At 36.4% G+C, this 20,460-nt stretch overlaps 1 protein-coding gene across 1 annotated transcript in view; it reads right to left on the bottom strand.

The window, feature by feature from the left end:
- Window positions 1-20,460, bottom strand: part of LOC144453826 (poly [ADP-ribose] polymerase tankyrase-like) — a 79,774-nt gene that overhangs the window by 34,267 nt on the left and 25,047 nt on the right. Inside the window, exons 2-15 of the mRNA XM_078145193.1 lie at window positions 16,661-16,771; window positions 15,971-16,163; window positions 14,417-14,686; window positions 12,946-13,260; window positions 10,856-11,021; window positions 10,496-10,619; window positions 9,877-10,040; window positions 8,654-8,738; window positions 7,593-7,709; window positions 3,487-3,606; window positions 2,508-2,585; window positions 1,816-1,979; window positions 1,181-1,412; window positions 435-591 (exon numbers count right to left, since the gene is read on the bottom strand). Coding sequence (XP_078001319.1) covers window positions 435-591; window positions 1,181-1,412; window positions 1,816-1,979; window positions 2,508-2,585; window positions 3,487-3,606; window positions 7,593-7,709; window positions 8,654-8,738; window positions 9,877-10,040; window positions 10,496-10,619; window positions 10,856-11,021; window positions 12,946-13,260; window positions 14,417-14,686; window positions 15,971-16,163; window positions 16,661-16,771 — 2,296 coding nt within the window. The remainder of the gene's footprint in view (window positions 1-434; window positions 592-1,180; window positions 1,413-1,815; window positions 1,980-2,507; window positions 2,586-3,486; window positions 3,607-7,592; window positions 7,710-8,653; window positions 8,739-9,876; window positions 10,041-10,495; window positions 10,620-10,855; window positions 11,022-12,945; window positions 13,261-14,416; window positions 14,687-15,970; window positions 16,164-16,660; window positions 16,772-20,460) is intronic.

The following is a 20,460-nucleotide window of genomic DNA, read 5'->3' as shown; positions in this document are numbered from 1 at the left end:
GTGGCAAGAGTTGTAAGGGTTGCAACCACTATGAGAGGTATAACTTCTTACCTTTCTCTTCAATGGTTTCACCCACATCATGTTACAGTTTCTACGGGCTGCAGCCAACATATGAGTTGTGACACTAACTTTACCTTTCTTGTCAATGGCAGCACACACTTTAACTAACACTTTCACAGTGGCAAGATTTCTACAGACTGCACAGAACATAAGAGTTGTGACATTAACTTTACCTTTCTTTGTAATGGACTTCAATTAACATTTTTAATGTGACCTGACTTCCCTTCCATGGATTTCAACTACCGTAAGAGATACGACTTCAATCTTACCTTTTCTTTGGTAAAGGCAGTTCCCACTTCAAATAACACTGTCATGGTGACAAGATTCCCTTCCATGGATTTCAACTACCATAAGCAATATAACTTCAATCTTACCTTTCTTTTCAATGGCAGCACCCGCTTCAACTAACACTTTCACGGTGGCAAGACTTCCGCGGGCTGCAGCCAGCATAAGAGGTGTGACTTTATTTCTTCCAGAACTCAGTGGCTTGTCTAAAATACCACCATGCTTGATTAAGGCACGTACTGCATCCTACAAAAAACAACATTTATAACATTTGAAAATAACCCCCACAAAGTTAGGGGGTCTTAAAAGTTATATACCCCTGATTTGCCTTTAAGTTTAATGTAGTCCTTGTAAGTACATCATAAAAGGAAATTACAGTTTGTGACATTTTCTGAAAACAGAGCTGACTTATTTGGTCCAAGTAAAGGAACACAAACTAAGTTTCTACGTATTTTGGTGTAGTTTTTACTGCATATTTAAAAGGTACTCACAGTATTCTACTTAATGAAGCACACACTTAACCATCACTTGCAATTAACTGAATTCAAACCTGGCATTAAGATATAACTTACAAACAATCCAATGACATAATTTATGATACCTATCAAAAAATGTTGAGGAAATTCCGACTTCTGACTATACATTCAATTGTTCTAACAATGCCAGAAGACAATCATAATGTTATAGAAGACACGCATCGACATTAACATTATACTAGAATGTGGTTTTGTTGAAGTATTTTCACTCCATGCTTATAAACTCAGTTTGTGCCACTTCAATGTAAATACAAGAACAATTTAGTGATGCCTGTGAACTGAGAATGAGTTTAACTTACTGTGTGTCCATTTTCTGCAGCAAAGTGTAGCGCAGTGTAGGAACTTCTATTAACCCTATCCACTCCTCTGAGTTGACTTTTTCCTGCTCCCCCCTCCTCGTCATCATCCTCCTGACTCTGTTTATCTTTTAATTTCTTCATCAACACTTCAATGTTGTGTACCCGTGCTGTCTTGGCAGCCAGCATCAATGGTGTGTGTCCCATATTGTCAGTTTCTTCAGGATTACAACCCCTACAACAATTAGACAAGAAGTATGATCAAAGCGGTCTTAGCATTTTTTAGAATTGTTTGATTATATGTGAACTGGGTATCAGAGTCTAAGGTTGACCCCAATTTATTTCTATCTTTCCAATTTGACCAAAATGATGTCCATCAGTCGGCAAAAAATAGGAAAAAAGGTAAGTGTATGTACATGTTGGTGATGTTTCCAATTCATATTACGAATGTTAACCATCCGAATGTCTTAGAAACCACAATTAAAGTCAGAAGAACACTATACGGACATTTTTTATTAGCAGTCCCAAATTTCAATGACAAACAACACTTTTCACCCAAATAGGCACTTGTGTTGTCATCATTAATACCATCAGTGAAACTGATAGCATCTTATTTTTTTCACATCTTCAAGACGTACCTGCCAAGAAGTAGTTCAAGTGGTCCAGTGCCTTCACACGACGCAGCATAATGAATGGGTTTACGTCCTATCTTATCACCCACATTGTAATCTGGTAAGACTGCTAATAACTTGGACAAGTACTTTGGATTGGGGTTGATAGCTGCACAATGCAAGGGTAAAATCTAGAATCAAAACAACCAATATATCAATAGTTACGTGGCAGACAGACAAAACAAAACCCAAAATGAAAACTGTCAATATTAATACTGATACACTTAAAGTTTGTACAATAAGATTTGAATTGGAGGTGTTTTATGCATATCAATAAAAAAATTTAAACTTATCGTTTTGTTTTTTAAATATGTACATTTTCAATTTTTTTCTTCAAGAGAGTGCTTGTCAAAATACAGTGTGACGATGCTAGTTTTTGTAAATGGTTAATATCCAAGATTTTTTCTCCAAAGGCAAAATAATGACAAGTAAGATCTTGACATTGCCCCACTGAATGTGCATCAAATTTCATTTTAATCATGTCATACATTTTCAGATCAGACAGAGACAGACTGAGACTGACACACAGACACACAGGCACAGACAGACAGACAAACAGACAGACAGACAGACAGACAGACAGACAGACAGACAGACAGACAGACAGACAGACAGACAGACAGACAAAGGTACTATCTATCAGTTTTAAACAAACTTACCACATCATTGTCAAAAGGCTTCTTTCGTACTGACGTTGTCCTGAATTTGGTAAGTTCCTCATTATCATACAATAAAACCTAGCAAATGATAACAAATAAAATCAGTGAAAGTTAGCAATATTTTACTCCTTGCATTAATGACTTATGTACGACATAGATATAGAAACAACAGAAAGCTCTGATGTCATAAACATGTCAAATATCATCACTATGACAACAATACAACTGTAGTAAAGACAAAATGAGGCAACTATTGAGACCAAATCATAATAGTTTGAATTTCACATAAAAAAAACAGCTTCAGTAACAATGTTGCCAATTTTCAATTTTTCTGAAAGCTCTATATTGTAAATGGCAGAATGGGAGTATGAGTTCTACTGTAAACATTTCAATTCAATGGACTTGGGAGTATAGAAATGAGAACACACAAACCTGAATTTTGACATTTTGAGTTAAATATTAAAGCTACACTAGCTGCAACTGGAATGCTTTTTTGAAACTGTTTTGTCAGATTTACTCGTAATATCGTACGCCATGAACAGAATTGGATGACCTGTGCAGTAAACATATTTCTGTAGCTGTACATAACATGGTACAATAAATCACATCAAATTGATTTTTGGGTCCACACCCAAAAATCAGCTCCCAAATGCAATCATGTTTTCAATATGTTGCTGTACTACTACTGTCTTATGGATACAATCAGAACCTAATCAACATGCACAATGTCTAGTTATTGGTATTTTAACAATTTGCAGTGAATGAACTTTTCATGTCCAATCGAAAAAATATCATTCCAGTTACAACTAGTGTAGCTTTAAAGCATACCGACTACAATGTTAATGGTAACGATTACAAGAAAGTATAGCTATGTATGATTTCAAATCATTTGGACCCTTCCAATGGCTTCACATACATCCCATAATTCAAGATGTACGAAAAAAGGCGAAAAGACAAAAGAGTAAAAAAACCTAGTTACCTCTTTATGAAGGAAATTGAATCCATGGCCGCCAGACTTCTCGGCCATTTCAATTATATGCCCTGCCAGCTTATGATGGCCATTACGGACAGCAATGAACACATTATCAAATAGGTACATCTGTAACGAATAAACGAATACATGATTATTAATAATCATGCATAGCAGAATGACATTCATATTTTGGCTCAGTGCAAATTTCCTGGCAGCGGAAGAAAACTATAAACCTATTTCTGAATTCTACCAGTTCTACGAAATGTTGAAGACCGACTCTTTTAACTCAGAAAACACAGGAGCAATACTTTCATAACAAGCGACCTATCGGTCAGAATAGCTCCGGTTTTTTTTTTAATTTTATTTTTTATTTTGGTGACACGTAGAAGTGGTTCAGTTCTTCAGCTCTTCACTATGCAGTTTTGTTTTAGCGATGCAATAAAGTGGTTAGTGGTTCATATGATGTCTCACTGTAAAACACATTTTACACAGAAGTTGGTAATGTATTGTACTTTTATACCATAGTCACCATTTTATAACAAAAATCTACAGTTATGAAAAATTGCACAAAATCTCAGAAAAAAAATGACTGGGAAATGCACACAAGAACAAGCCATTGAGAATGACATAGTCCCCGCTATGATTGGGTTTTAAGGAATTAGCACTACTCTGATCACGCAACAACACTTGTGAACCTAAATCAAACAGACTTAGATATGTTGTGTCTGCTTGTCGGACATGGAACATGCCTACAACAATAAAGGATTGGTCGGGTATGGGGGATCATATCAATATGAAAATGGATATGCAAATGTATGTCATAGAACACTGTCCTAATACCAACTTTGAATGAGATCTGTTCAAGCATGTCTGAGTTATGGCTTTGGACATGGAAAATTTGCAAACAAAATGGCTGCCAGGCAGCCATATTGGATCGTATCACAATGAAAATGGATATGCACATGTATGTCATAGAACACTGTCCTAATACCAACTTTGAATGAGATCTGTTCAAGCATGTCTGAGTTATGGCTTTGGACATGGAAAATTTGCAAACAAAATGGCTGCCAGGCAGCCATATTGGATCGTATCACAATGAAAATGGATATGCACATGTATGTCATAGAACACTGTCCTAATACCAACTTTGAATGAGATCTGTTCAAGCATGTCTAAGTTATGGCTTTGGACATGAAAATTCACAAACAAAATGGCTGCCAGGCGGCCATATTGGATCGTATCATGACAACAATGAATATGCACATATATGCCATAGAACACTGTCCTAATACCAACTCTGAATGAGATCTGTGTGAGCATGTCTGAGTTATGGCTTTAGACAGGGAAAATTCGCAAACAAAATGGCTGCTAGGCGGCCATATTGGATCGTATCATAAAACAAATTGACGTGCATATGTATGCCATAGCATGTTGCCCCTGTACCAAGTTTGAAAAAAATCGGTACAGGCATCTCCAAGAAACGGCTGCGGACGGACGGACGGACGGACGGACGGACGGACGCACGGACGCACGGACGGACAGACGGAACCCAATCCATAAGTCCCCGTTCCGGACTTCGTCCGCGGGGACTAAAAAGAAAAAAAAGATGATTTTGAGGTTGGCTATAAATAATGCCATTGTCTTACAGCTTTAACCCTGGGAAATTTTAATGATGAATGAAATAAACTAGGGATCTAAAATAATTTTGAGGCAATTTCAATTTCAATTTTCTAACAAATTTACCAAGTCAACAACATTCAACTTGTACAAGTTGAGTAGATATATATAGGGAAGAAATGTATTAATCGCCATCTTAGTTTCCGGACGACGACAATCCCCGCCAAGTACCAGAAAGAGAGTCATTCTGGCAGCCATACGTTACAGTGGTAACACTCGTTCATGTTCTATTACCTTTCTAGTCCTGCTTCCATGACGGTGCACGAGTCTGTATTACTGACTTGAGGGGGAGGGACAATTGTCAGAATCGAGTCCCGAATTCCTCTGTATGCAAGCAGGACTATTACCTTTCATAAAGAAAACACAACGAAATGGTTGAAGTGATCTTTTTTTTTTTAATTTCTTTTCATCACAACAACAAAATCTGCGTGATCAAAAGTGTTGTAAACTAAACCAGAAAGAATTATCGGACTGGCTAAACTTCCCGATGAACTGGAGTAAGGTCCAAGTCCAAGTAAGCCTCGATAGTACGTGAGAAAATCGTCTCAAACTAGCGATAAAACTTTCAAAATATAACTTGACATGTCTTCATTTGTTAGATTTATACAATTCAAGACGCGTTTTCACTCGAAAACAACAATTCTGTGAATAATGACACTCTGAACGCAGCGATTTCTCGGACGATGTTACCACTGTAACGTATGGCTGACAACGACTTCCTTCCGGGTTAGTCCCTCGTGCATCCGGGTATCTGGGGTTGTCGCCATACGGAAACTAAGAAAGATGGAATTTACAGTGTTTCTTGTGACCGGCGCGGCGCCTGTCAGCAGACTCGGCCATTTTTTTTCATCATTCCATTGTATTTAAAACTTGTACTTGACATTTCGCAATATTTATAATTCTCAACATGCCTCACTTCGCTCGTACTCAAAGCAGCCCCTCGCGGTATGATCACTGATGACATCGGATTTACATGTAAAACGGGGAAAGATACGCAAAACATAATGCAAAGTCTGAAGCCAAATTAAAGTTGTGATTATTTTAATTATTTTTACTTGCCAAATATTTGCATTTTGGAAATGGCAAGACACGTTCATGTCGTTTAACTTTACATGTGAACTGTCGGCCAATAAACAAAATTTGGTTGATTCACAGTCCGCAGTTAGACTGCTCTTGCATAACTTCAACCGCATGCCTTCCTTACGCAAGTTGTCTTAATTCTGGTTCACTGTCACTCCAAATTGCACGACAATATAGAATTAATCACAAGTTACATGTTATCTGAAAACATCACATTTTTATAGTGGGTCTGAAGTGAGATTTTAGTGAGTACCAAGAACGTCTTGTGTTGTTGCTTGCTGTGGAAAATCGTCCGGTCAAATGAGGTCAGCTTCAGCTTCTGGTCGAATCAGGATAGAGTATGCAAATAAGGACGTTGCGGACTGGCTGATTATGTAGAAGGGTGCAGAATTTGGATTTGAAGTTTACAACCCTGTTTCGAATAAACGCTTGTCACTTCATGCATTTGGGCGCCCAATGCGTAGAATTATGACTATAGCACATATTACATTGCTTGTTTGACGTCAATAGTGTCTTTTGAAAAGTGGCAGTTTACTTAAAGTCTCGTCGAATGATTTCCAATATGGCGTCGGTCATTATCCTCATTAACATATTCATTTTTTTTTCAAATTACAAAAAAAAAATCATAAAAAATAAAAATGAAGATGTGCTGACTTGAAATTAACAAACCTGAGTAAGCTACCCCCTGCGCATCAACACACCAGATATCAAAGCAATCTGACAATAAGTTTTCACGGAGATGATGAAAATGACATTTTATGAAAAAAAATCATAAAAAATTGAAAATGGCACAGATCAACTTGGCATGAACAAATCTGAATAGCCTCCCCCCAGGGAACATGCACACCAAATATCTAAGAATACTGACTGTCACTTCCGGAGAAAATAATGAAAATATAAAAGTTTGACGGACACCTATGATTCACTCTACTCTCTATACTCTATACAACCTATACCTAAAGCTACGCTTTCAGCTTTCGCTGACAGCGGAGCTAAAAAATGTGATGTTAGCAAATCTCTTTACCTATAAAGATGAAAACAAACAGCAGAAATATTGAATTTCACCAGTAAGTTGCTATGACGTGATCTTTTTACTTCACTATATCCATCAAAAGTAACCAAAATTCATTGTTACCTTGATGATTGATCTATTTACATGCACATCTCCATAGTTACTAGTTATGGAGATTGTTGTAAGTGATAGCCACTCCACAGTATTGGCAGTCCCAGTATTCCTACCACTGCATGAAGCACTGTTGCTATGGAAACTAATCTATTTACATCCTTATCTCCTTGGTAACCAGGTATTACCATGGTAACTATAGGTTGCCAGCCACTCAATGAAGTATTCTTACCTTGAAGTTAGGCACTGTTGCTATGAGTACATTCAGTATTGCTTTGGACACACCCTTCTCAAGTGCAAATCGAACATAATTTCTAACAGCGTATGCACCATCACTTATGGCTGCATCCTGTTGGCGAAAACAAAAATGTCAAAATTAAGATTTACCTGAGAGACAAAATTTGTCACATTTTCCTTTAAGACTATCACAACATCTTTCTAATCTACACTGCTAATATTAAAAACAAATTGGTATTAAATGGAGGACAACAATTCCAGTGTATGAAAAATGTTTCTTTGTCATGAAATTATTGAATTTTCATTCCTACGAGTTTGCAACCAAAAATAACTTAATTCTCCAACGCTACTTTTTTTAGATTCTTCACAGCCAATGCACTACTAAACCAGTTAATATAGTTTAATGGCTCCTAACCCCAAACCAACCCTTCTTTTGTAGCTTGAATATAGCTAAGTATGTATTATACATGCTGTCCCCTGTAAAGTATTCTTGACCATGATGCAATCTAATCAACATCATACTTTGTAAGTCTAGTTCAAGTTGATATAATAGATATTTAAACATGTTGGTAAAATACACTACAAGAAATGTTTTCATGGGTAAAACCATTACATGTCAAATGTAAATTAAACAGTTATGCAGTTAATATGTTTACTGACTTAAAAATATCTTTTGATAAAGATACCCCCTGTCATATTATAATATATATTATATTCATTCGAATCAAACTCAGAAATTTAAATATGATCACTACTTGTGTAGCACCAAAAGTGCCCAAATGTTAGAGCTGGAGGGAACCAGAGTACTCAGGGTAACTCTGCATTCTTTGGTCAGGTCAAACTATGTATCATCATCATCATTCTTATTTACAAACATGATTAAATTTGAATCAAGCCCAACTGGTGCTGAGCACGTTCAAACCTAGACTAAGAGGCCTATGAGCTAACCACTCAGCCACCAATAACTTCAAATGCACACTAAAACTACAAATAACTACTCATGAAGGTATTACTGCCCTCTATGTTACATAAATTAACTACTACTACAGATATTACCTTTATGAAAGCATTATTTCCCTCTCTGCTTCCTCTACTTTGACTCAGAGCTCTCGTTGCATGGCCCAGAGATCGGAAATTGTACCTACAGCAAAAGAAACCAACAAAATTAGCAGAAAGAATCCATCACAGACACCATCTTACTTCATTTTGAAGCCGTGTCTTTAAGACTATGCCACTTTCAACCTACTGTAAATTTGAAATATTTTGCCGTAAGAATTAAAGCTTGTACCAAATTTGTGAAAAGGCAAGAGTTTTTGTCCTCCTGTTTACGAGAAAACTGTCAACCTTTCATTATTCACATTCTTCATTCACACTTTTTTAACAATTTTAAATCAAAACATGGATGAATTTAAGATAATTTTGTTCTCCTTTTTATCTACAGAAACTTCAAATCACTTTAAATCATACTAGTGGATATCTTTACCGAAAATTCATTTCAAATCATAAGATATTGGCATATAAATCATGGATAAATTTTGCTCTTTTAATTTTCCCAAGAGAAGTCTTTCGTGAACAATACATTTTCCTCTGGTATTGCAATACGTCTATTGTGAATCTCACTGTACCCACAAGCCAAAAATAACATTAGCTGGAAGTTCAATACTATACCTTTACAGCACTTCCAGTTAAAGAGGAACACTACTCCAGGAAATACAGACATTTTCATAAACTATGAGTTCTGGAGAGTCATTTCATGATTTGACATCACCTACAATTTCTTGTTATCTCCGAAAAACATCAAGTTGATCTTGAGCCTTTATAGGGTATCTTTGCTATGGACTACCGCATCATGGGCGTCGGCAGAAATAATATATTCAAGTTGCACACTGAATAATCATGAATCCTGAGAGCCTTTACCCCAACCATGTAAAACAGATCTCATGAATATTCAGTGTGTAGCTTGAACAGATTATTTCCTGCTGACTCCCACAATGCAATGTCCAACAGCAAAGATACCCTATAATGGCACAAAATCAACTTGACATTTTTTCTGAAATGGCAAGTAGTTGTAGGTGATGTAAAATCATGAAATTACTCTCTAGAACCCATAGTTGATGAAAATGACTTCGTTTTCTGGAGTGGTGTATTCCTTTAATGTTCTTCGTATAGGATTCATGCATTACAGTAAGATTCACAGTATGTGGATGTATGTGTATTTCATACAACTGGAAAATCAGATTTCCACTCCTGAGTGGTTACCATAGTAATCTATTTTATACCTGCCAGTAGACTGGGCCTGCAAGAGATTTTCTGGTAGTTCCACCCTGTCTTGTGTAGGATCTTTCATAATAGCTCCAAGTAACTTGATAGCTTGCTGGTTGTTATGAGCAATTGCGAAATTCATGGCGTCTTGTTCCACATCAACGCTACGATACGCAAACATCTAGTTGGAAAAGAATCACCGTGATTATACTTTTCAAGTCAGAATTTTCCAAACTGATGTAAACCTTAGTACATAGATGATGAATTGTATCAAAAGCTAAATTATTTAGATCAAGTGATGTGTTTGTCAAAGTAAGCTGTGTACCTGTTATTTGCTTTATAGCACTTGTTGCTACACAACCTTTACTTGTTGCTATGCAATCTCTACTTATTGCTGTGATCTTCACTTACTGCATAATTTTTACATGTTGCTGTGTGATTGTTACTTGTTGCTATGTATAATCATTACCTGCTGCTATGCAATCACTATCTGTTGCTAAGTGATCTTTGCTTGCTACATAATCTTTACTTGTCCAATTGTTGCTTGTTGCTATATAATCATTACCTGTTGCTGTGTGGCTATTACTTGTTGCTATGTAAACCATTACATGTTGCACGAGAGAATGCACAACTTACCGTGCTGACTTTTTTGGTGGCTGCTATCAACTCTTGCAAATTCTTTATATCATTGGTCAATACAGCTCGTATGGCCCTCTTACACAACATCAATGGTGACACTTCTGGCATCTCACTTTCACCTCTGAAACATTGAGTACGTAACAACAGAATGTAAGATTTATTATTGGGGTTCTATCTCGCTTAAACCTCTTGGTAAGTAACTGTTAGTTCACATAGTTATAATGAAACTATATGGTTTAAATAGCATATACCTAAACATGTCAATAGACTGATATTCATATCAGTCTCTAATATCCTGACCTATTAAATACTCAATTCACTGAAATACATTCAACTGACTCATTTAACACATCTTACCTGACTTCAAATGTTGGATCTTTAGTTACAACTTCAATATCAAGATTTGCAGTAAGTTTTCTATTGGCATCTTTGTCTCGGACAACTTTCATTTTCCCTTTCTTTGCTTTTTTGTCTTCCTTCTTGACAGGCTTACGTCCTGGTCTACCTTTCTTTTTCTTCTTACCTTTCTTGACACCTAATGAAAGGACATGTGTATCTATAAGTCAAAGGCTATGAGAGGCCTTGTACTTGAACTCTTTAAGAGTCTTGAACCCCCACCCTCTCCCTCTCCCCACCCCCACACACACAAGCATTTGGCAACAGATATACACAGACAGACAGACAGACAGACAGACAGACAGACAGACAGACAGACAGACAGACAGACAGACAGACAGACAGACAGACAGACAGACAGACAGACAGACACATTCAAAACATCACAGTTGAGTGTTGCCGCTAATGGTTGAGAACCCATTAACACAGGAGAGTTAAAACCAGGTAAAACCTCCATACATTCCCATACCCTGTCCCATAATTAATTTTGGTGGGGAGCCCATTAAAATAACTAGGGAACTCAGGTACATTTTACCTAGCTACCGTTGTTAAACAAAAACACCGAAATTTTGTGTTTTTTGACAACTTTATGGCACTCATGATATCATTGATGAATTTTCACTCAGCATACATTACTTCTACTTAAGTACTACCGGTACTATTCATGATGAATCATATACCACAGGGACTACATTGCAAAACAGCACTGAAACAAACAATCAATGGGCTGCAATATCTTGATGAACAGCGCCCTCCAGTGTTAGAATGTACACGAACACCATGTACACACTGATGACACGTAGAAAGATGAAACACAATCCGTTAATGTTTTTGAAAAAAGTGTACAACATATCACTTATGTTTGAAGATACTGCAGAACTACATCACAGTCAGAATATACATGTACTGTGTAAATTGTACAATTTACATTTGGTTGGTTGGTTGGTTGGTTGGTAGTTAAATTTCATTGCTAATTCATAGTTGGTGTGCATGGCTGGTACATAATGAATGTAAACAATGGGTCTTCTCTAGTGGCACACTTTCAGTTAATTCCTCTTTCTCCCGAGGGGGGTACACAAGTAATTACTAGTTGTGCAAAGCAGTGTTCTTTACTAAATGTTAGTTGGTAAACAAACCAGTATAATAGGGAAGACACCATGGTTTGAATAGGTGTGTTTAAAGGTGCACTGTAACAGTAGTATGTTACACAAAATCACCTTCTATTATACTCTCTGAACAGTATTGAAATCACCTGTGGGTAAACATATTTGTGTAGCTGTACACATAATACTGGCATGGTACAACTGTACAATAAATCCAATCAAATTAATTTTTTGGGTCTGCACCCCAAAAATCAGTGTGCCCCAATGCAATCACACAAATTCAACTTGTTGCTGTACTACTTCTGGTTACAACTGACCTCTGATTAACAAGTAAAATGTCTAATTATTTGTATTTTAAAAATTTTTAGTGAATATATTGTTGGTTGTCTGACTAGTTCAGCTTTAAGTTTGAACTGTACAAGTTAGCCTAAAACTTCTATAACATACCAATCTGATTAAAATCCGATGTATTGTACACGTTGTGATTTCTTTTTGGTTGTTACGTTTACTGTCATTTGCTCTTTTGTGTGCACTCGTTACATACATCTGACACAACACCATGGGCATTCCCATACCAAATCTCGGATTTACGAGTAGCCAATCAAAATCCATCTTACAATTAATATATACACTTGACGTTCAAAATTGTAAGCGAGAGAACCACCACAGAATAAATGATAACATCGCTGCCGGTGCTCTGTGCTTGTGCTCTTTTCAAACAGAGTGCTCTGAAGAACTGTACCAGTATGTTTCGCTGCATTACGCATTCTCATTCGTTGAGTGAATTCACCCACCGGCGAGATTTGGTATGGGAAAACCAATGGTGGTATGTTAGATGTATGTAACGAGTGCTCACAAAAGAACAAACAATGGTAAATGTAACAGCCAAAAGAAAATCGCGCCGTGGTACACTAAATGGGATTTTAATCAGATTGATATCATACATACCTTTGTTTTTTCCAAGGCTTCCTGCAGGACGACCTCGTTTCCGTTTCCCCTTCTGAACCAATGTAGGTTTGTGGATAGGTTTCACTTTAGGAGGTCTACCTCTCCTTCCTTTCACTGCTCTACTTTTCACTTTCAGTTTGGAGTTTCGGACTTTTTTCACTACTTCTTCTTCTTCTTCCTCCTCCTCCTCCTCCTCCTCCTCCTCCTCCTCATCTTCTTCCTGTACTTCTTCCTCCTCTTCTTCTTCTTCCTCCTCCTCCTCATCTTCAAAATTCCCTAATTCGTCATCACTTAGTTCCATGGCCAGTATATGAGCTGTAATACACACGGGTTACACCAACATTGTAATTAACATAGTATGCCCACGGGAAATACAAGTCTTAAACTATTGCTACTAATTTGTTCAAGTAAACTCCAACCAAGCTCAGATTAAATTAAGGAAAAAAATCTGGGGTGATCTTGAACATTTTTGAATTAGCAGTCAAAAGAGGTCTTCAAATTAAGCCATTGTAGAATCCAAAATGGCCGCCACATACTGTGTTCACTCTATGGGGAAAATGAACGATTGACGATTTCCTTCAATACAACTGTTCCAGGAACAATCTTGTTATATGTTAAAGTTTTTGATAGATTTGAATAAGCTATTCAGAATTACTTATTGTTACTCTACTTCAGTCACATATATTTAGTCATCAGAAAACAAACGGATCTATATCACCATTGCATTTGGTTATTAAATCAAAGAGAAAGGATGTTTTGTGAATTCAATATGTTTAATAAAAACTTGAATGTTAAACGAGAAAAAATACATTGGTTTCATTCACTTTCATCAGTATGGAGCTGGCATTAGTGGAGTCATGATGGGTGAATGGTTAGCGTGACCGGCTTGGAATCTACAGGTTGCAGGTTCGAGCCCTGTCACTGCCTGCTGTTTGTTTCTGAGTGGCTAAAGTCCTTGGGCAAGATTTGAACCACGACTGTGCTTCAGTCAACCGAGCTGTATAATTGGGGACCTGGTAGGATGTAGGTTGCAATGTGAAGGCTTTAATCCTATGCGCTGAAATAGCTGCAATGGATTGTATGCTCCCCGGGGAGTTGAGGAAGACTAAAGGGCTGTTGTGCCGTTCTGATCCGAGCCAGGGGTAATAATTGTAAAGCGCTTTGAGCAGACATTATTATTAACCCAACATTATTATTAATCTGAACTTAGGTGGGAGTGATTACTAGGCAACTCCCATTTGAATGTGTTGTTGACTGTTGGTATCAGTATTGTAATTGAATAACAGGCAGTTTACAATACATATCACAGAAGTTCCCTAGCAAGGTCCGTAAGCCACATCTGCTTAAATTCGGATCGATACAAACTAAGTACTGGTAAGCAAAAGTGAATGAAACTAAATTTTGTCTCATATTGCACTATACAACTTAAATTGTCACGCCAACACAACCACATAGAACAAAACACACATACCTTCCTCTTGCTCATCCAGATTTCCTTCCTCTTTCTGCTTAGCTTTTTCTAACAGAAGCTCAATCCGCTGGCCTTCTTTCTTCGACAAATGGAGTCTCTCTCGCGCCCTCATCTCCATGGTTATATCTGTCAGAACACTGTCCATTTCGACTGTGTCATAATATGCAAATCCATAGATATCCGGTGACCGGACTGTCTCCAGCCACCGTACTTTGAGATTTTTACTTGATTTGTATACATTCTGTGATGCTTGGCAGATGTAGAAGGATCCTACAGGAAGGTAAGAAATCATTGACCGATGTCAGAAGTGTGTGAAAAATTGCATGAACAACCCATAATAACTACAATCAATTCTCATAAGCCACTAAAATATCTACATTTTGTTAAAGGTAGTAACTTGCTCGTAATATCGTATACCCTGAACAGTTGTGAATCACTTGTGGGTTTTTGAACTCTATGAGTAGACATTTCATTACTAAGTATGAACCCAGAATCCATGAACATTAATTCTTGCAAATTCTTTATACTTTTGTCATTTCTCATTTGCTTAATGGATCATTGCCAAAACAATAAGAATGTAATAGATTTTAATCTTTGGTTGATGATGAAAACTTTTTTTCATGGTCTAATATCAAAATGTGAAAAATGCTAATTATATGCAAATTATATGTAAATAAGGCCACCCATTCATTTTACAAAACTGTGGAGAACACAATGACTAGCACAGATACGTAATTCAGCTAATTAGAAGAATGTAGCTATTTCCAGTAGAGGTTACGTGTATTTTCCAAAGGGTAAAAATTATCCCCAAAAATGTCAAAAACTTGCAATTACAATTTAAGATGATTAACACAATTCACAGAGTTAAGATAACCTAAATATTAATATTTATATAAATTAACAGACAGGCTGCAACAACAAAGTAAATTAGATTAGTGATGTCAACTCATCATAATTAATAGATATCTAATTATCGGTTGATTTATTCATTACTTGTAAATGGTTTCATTTTGAAAGTATGGCTCATTACTACCGGTACTATGTACGATTCCCTGTTTGCCATTTATGAGGTTCTATTCATTATAGTACCATTTACTATGTCAATCTCAAAGTGTAATTCTAGTGATATCCTCCATCATATACTGTATACGAACAACAACTGCCATGTCAGGACTGACATGAACAAATCAATGTCTGATAAAAAGTCAAGATGCATGCATTAGTTTTGTCTTACAACCACCACCCCACCACCCCACCACCCCACCCTCCCACCTTCACACCAAACTCACTATTTTTTTTTTACAAATTCCATTCCCTACATTTCACATTCAACATTATGCTGCACCATCTCTGATAAAAATACAAGGTCTTCAATTATCCCTTTTTTTAAAACAATATTTACCAGCATTCTCTCAAATGACTGCAATTTTTTTACAATTTTATCCTACAATGACAATGTTACACACAAGATTAGTTAATTTTTGCCATGTTGAAACTAAAAAAAATCCCCCCCCCCCCCCCACTAACTAATAAATAAACTGAAATCATATATACCTTCTTCATTTCTGACAGCAAGGAAGTCTCCCTTGCTGTAATACACTTCTTTCTTCTCAATGGGTAGGCCCACACCGGCACACTGCTGGGCAGCAGCTACAATATGAGACTGGTACGTATCAGTTGGTGTTCGCTTTCTTTTGATCTTGGCTTGCGGAAGAAGAGGTGCCGGTCGCTTCTTAGCTCTTTGCTGCTGTGAAAATATGATAAAATACACAAAATAATATAAAATGCTATATTTTACACACACAAAAAAAGAAATCAAAAGTAACATTTTCAGCGCATGGTTCAATTTCTGATGTTATGTGCCCTCTTACAATAGGCCTTCTTCTCCAACACCTCCGTCGTTCCCTCCATTGTTCTATCCCAACCATGGCATGCCAAAACTATCCAAATCTATTTCTACCACTCAAAATCATAACTTTTGTACAATGATCATTTCCTCATATATTAATATTCATACAAGATATCAATTTTTTAAGTTATGTTCCACTCGCACTCTAATGGGACTCTAATATCATCAATAATTCCTTGACTAATTGGAGAATACTTCAAATGTAGATTTTGATATAAAATTTAGTAGCAAAGAGACATTGTAAACCCAATTTTAATATTGAGCCAAATAGCAAAGGCTCTCGGTAATGGATATAGCAGAGTCTACACATTTTTAAAAATATACATTTTATATACCTTGGCTGCTGTCACCTTTGGTGGGGAAGGCACTGGAGGTGGGTCACTGCCAGCACTGTCAGTGCTACCAGAAGGACCATTGACCAATTCACTGGCAGACATCCTGAATATCTGTAATTTTAACATAAATTGAAGATAATCAAAAATACAGATCTGAATTTCATAGAAATATTCTATATCTTGAGAGCGCTGTGATAGAGAGTGTGAAGCTATCTATAAGACCTGGTACACTTCACACTTCAGGGCAAGACCAGTAGAACTTTGACAAGACATTGATGCAAATTTATGCAAATTTATGCTAAAGCAGGGGACTTAGGTAAATTTCACATTCTTTAAAATCATCACATACTGTACACTGAAGAATTCATCACAATAAATTCAAATCAAATTGAAAGTACAAAACTACATGAGAAGATCTTCCAATCAGATGTAAACTGAATGCCTTCCGTAAGGGCAAACCTTCAAATTGTTTTTCCTTCAAGCCTGGTCCAAAAAGTAAAATTCTGCGCTACCAGACATGATATTGTATATGTATTTGTTTCTACATCAGTAATAAAACGTAGCTTCAGAACTCTGACTGACACATTGCACATATCTGCTTCTGCAAAAGTTTGGCATATGTTCAACTCGCCATAACTGTCAGTAGAGTCCACCATTTAATACTTTATAAACGTAAAACCTCAACTGACATCACAAATTTCACAAAAAGATGAATTCTTATGTGCTTTAAATGACCATAGTAAATCATATAAATTTATCTCGGCAAATTGTCCAGCATGCTTGCCCACAGATGCGACCTTACAGCCAACACAGCATGCAATGTGAAACGTTTATAGAACGTAGTGTAGCTGTCACCATAGCTGGAGTTTTTACAGATCTAATTACCAAAAATATGCAAATAACTTATTCAAACTAAAAGCTACCTCAATAATATTTCAAGGACAGGTGTGCTTTGGTATCGCACATGTATGTACCAAATTATATTGAATTTGTGCATTCTTAAGACATAGCCTAATTACCAAAAAACATCAATTACATAAATTACTTGTTAATATTCACGGAATGTTTATCAAAACCTAATCATTTCTTGCAATCACCCTTCGGAACAGGTGTACCAAATTTTGTTTGAATTGAGCCTGTCATTTTGGAGAAAATGGTAATACAGACACAAAGACACACACACACACACGCACGCACACACAGACTTTTCATCCTCAATATATAACCTTTAGAAGGTAAAAAGCAAACCTAATTATTTTGATACATAGAGATAATAAGTCTTCCATCAAATTTATATCAATTGCAATTTAAGATCAAGAAACCATAAAAATTGTCTGTGCTCTTTCATTTCCTGTCAATTCTGTACAAGCAATTAACATTTACATATTTATGAGGTCAAAGGTTAAATAGAACCCACCCACCATCAAACACTGCAATGTAGGCTAAATACCTACAACTATACATATACATGTACATGTAAATTGGTGTGGAGTAGGGTTTTTAAGCAAAAAATATTGGTTCATCAATACCGAACTAAATGAGTCCTATATACCAAATAAGATCAATGTAGTCAACATTCTGACCTTTGAACTTTGACCAATACTTTACATAAAACAAACTGTTGTGATCATGTTGGCAATCTGGAAAGAATTAAAGATGGCTGATTTTGAATGCCATCATTGCATGCATCAACAGTAGCAAAGACGGCCTGAAGGATCAAGTTTCTTAACAATGTCCAAACATGTAGAGGCTATCTGTGGCTATGAAAGATCTATGGACAAAGAAAATCATTGGTAGCTGCAGCTAGTCTCTAGACTGCTGTCATTAAAAGTATCAGTATCCGTATTCCATCTAACTAGCTACCATAATAAGGTCAATTTATCGTAGTAGCAATTCTGTTTTATGCTTCAAGTGTCAGCAGACATACATGGACGTTGAAGTCCATGCTGTCATGTTCCACAGTTGATGTATAAATCTTGTAATGGGGAGTATGGCAACGGATAAAGGATAAGGCAGACTTGACAATTCCACAAGATTATTGAGATGACGCAATACTAACATTATTTTACTTCATAAATTGTGATGATTACATCAAATTTCTATTCTTTTTAAAGACCTTTGATATGTGTGCGATGAATATGAATCATTTTTATAATCTTCACCACTGACATTATCATCATAACGTTTACATAAATACAGGAATGTATAATACTGTGTACATTGATAACATTGCAATCAATTCCAAAACAATTAGATATCATTCCAAATATTTTTCTCTGTTCAGCCAAAGAAAATACACATGACCTAAGGGGGTTTGTCACTACGAGTCTAAAAACTCATAGTGACAACCCCTTAGGTCACGAGTATTTTCCAGCCAACTGAAGCAAAATATTGGAGAATAACATAATTATACCAACACAGTAATATCAATCCAAAATCGGAGGAAATAAAGGCAATTTTGAAAGTTTTGACTCATATTTCAAACACAGCAGAACCAGTGATGTAGACATGCATTGTTGTGACATAGACACGCGTAACGTTGTCTTGACAAAGAACAACCATAGTATATTTTCCATATTTTTGGCTAATCCATGGCACAATACTTACAGTACCAGCATATGCATATATATTTAACCACACCACAAAGGGATGTACATAAGGCTGGTAGCTGCCAAAAACAACAAGCTACTCTGCAATTTCTCGCAGGCTACTGTTTTCAGGAATTCTCAGACTTTTTGTTTTCAGCCACTACATGTGTAGAAAACAATGTAGGCCATATTCAGGGACCCTTCATGTAGATCTTTATACCACCCACTTTTCCAATTTCACCTGCTATATCTAAAATCAACTACATCCCTACCACATTAACAGCTGCATTTTTTGGTACGCATTATCATATATAAATATGAACACATTCAAACTTATATCTCTATTTATAAAATATTCAAGATCCAACAGCTATAAAAGCCAAGAAATTATTTGTGAATGTCACAAGAATTTTTTCTCCATATTTGTGCTCAAGTTCCTTTTCTCTCACTAAGTTTATGTAGCTGTACTTGCCAAAGAATACATGATTGATCATAGTACCTAATCAATATGTATAAAATTCACAATTTGAATGAGAAATGAGTAAATGGACTAGACTTTTATACACACTGCTTCTACATGAATGTCACTTCATATTAAGGAGTTAGAGTTAGGGTACGGGGTAAGGTTAGAAAAAGAAGGAGGGTTAAAGTCCCAAACATGATACCAATATCATGTACAGCTTATATCAAATCTAACATTTTATTTCAAGCTAATTGTTAGGGTACAGGGTTAAGGTAGAAAAAAAAGTAGGGTTACACTAGAGCCCCTATCACAATACCAATTTGTACAGTTTATATCAAATTTTACATGTTGTTTCAAGGGAAGGAGTTAGGGTTAGGGTACAAGGTAAGGTACAAATGTACTTGCTTGTAGGTTAGAAAAAAAGAAATAAGAAGAGCCTTCTTAACACAATACCAACGTGTACAATTTATATCAAATTTTACATGTTATATCAAGGGAAAGAGTTAGGGTTAAGGTACGAGGTAAGGTACTTAGGTTAGAAAAAAAAAGAATTACGAAGCGCTCCCCCTAACACAATAACAATGTGTACAATTTATATATATCAAATGTTACATGTTATTTCAAGGGAAGGAGTTAAGGGTAGGGGAGTAAGGTTAGAAACTAAAGTAGGGTCACAGTTCTTTACACAATACTAGTTATTTGTACAGTTGACAGTGTCAATGAGAATACACTGCCCCCAACCCAATTAT

This window comes from Glandiceps talaboti, chromosome 2, assembly GCF_964340395.1.
Source record: "Glandiceps talaboti chromosome 2, keGlaTala1.1, whole genome shotgun sequence".
In the NCBI taxonomy this organism is placed as follows: domain Eukaryota; kingdom Metazoa; phylum Hemichordata; class Enteropneusta; family Spengelidae; genus Glandiceps; species Glandiceps talaboti.
This window is presented reverse-complemented; position numbering and strand designations above follow the sequence as displayed.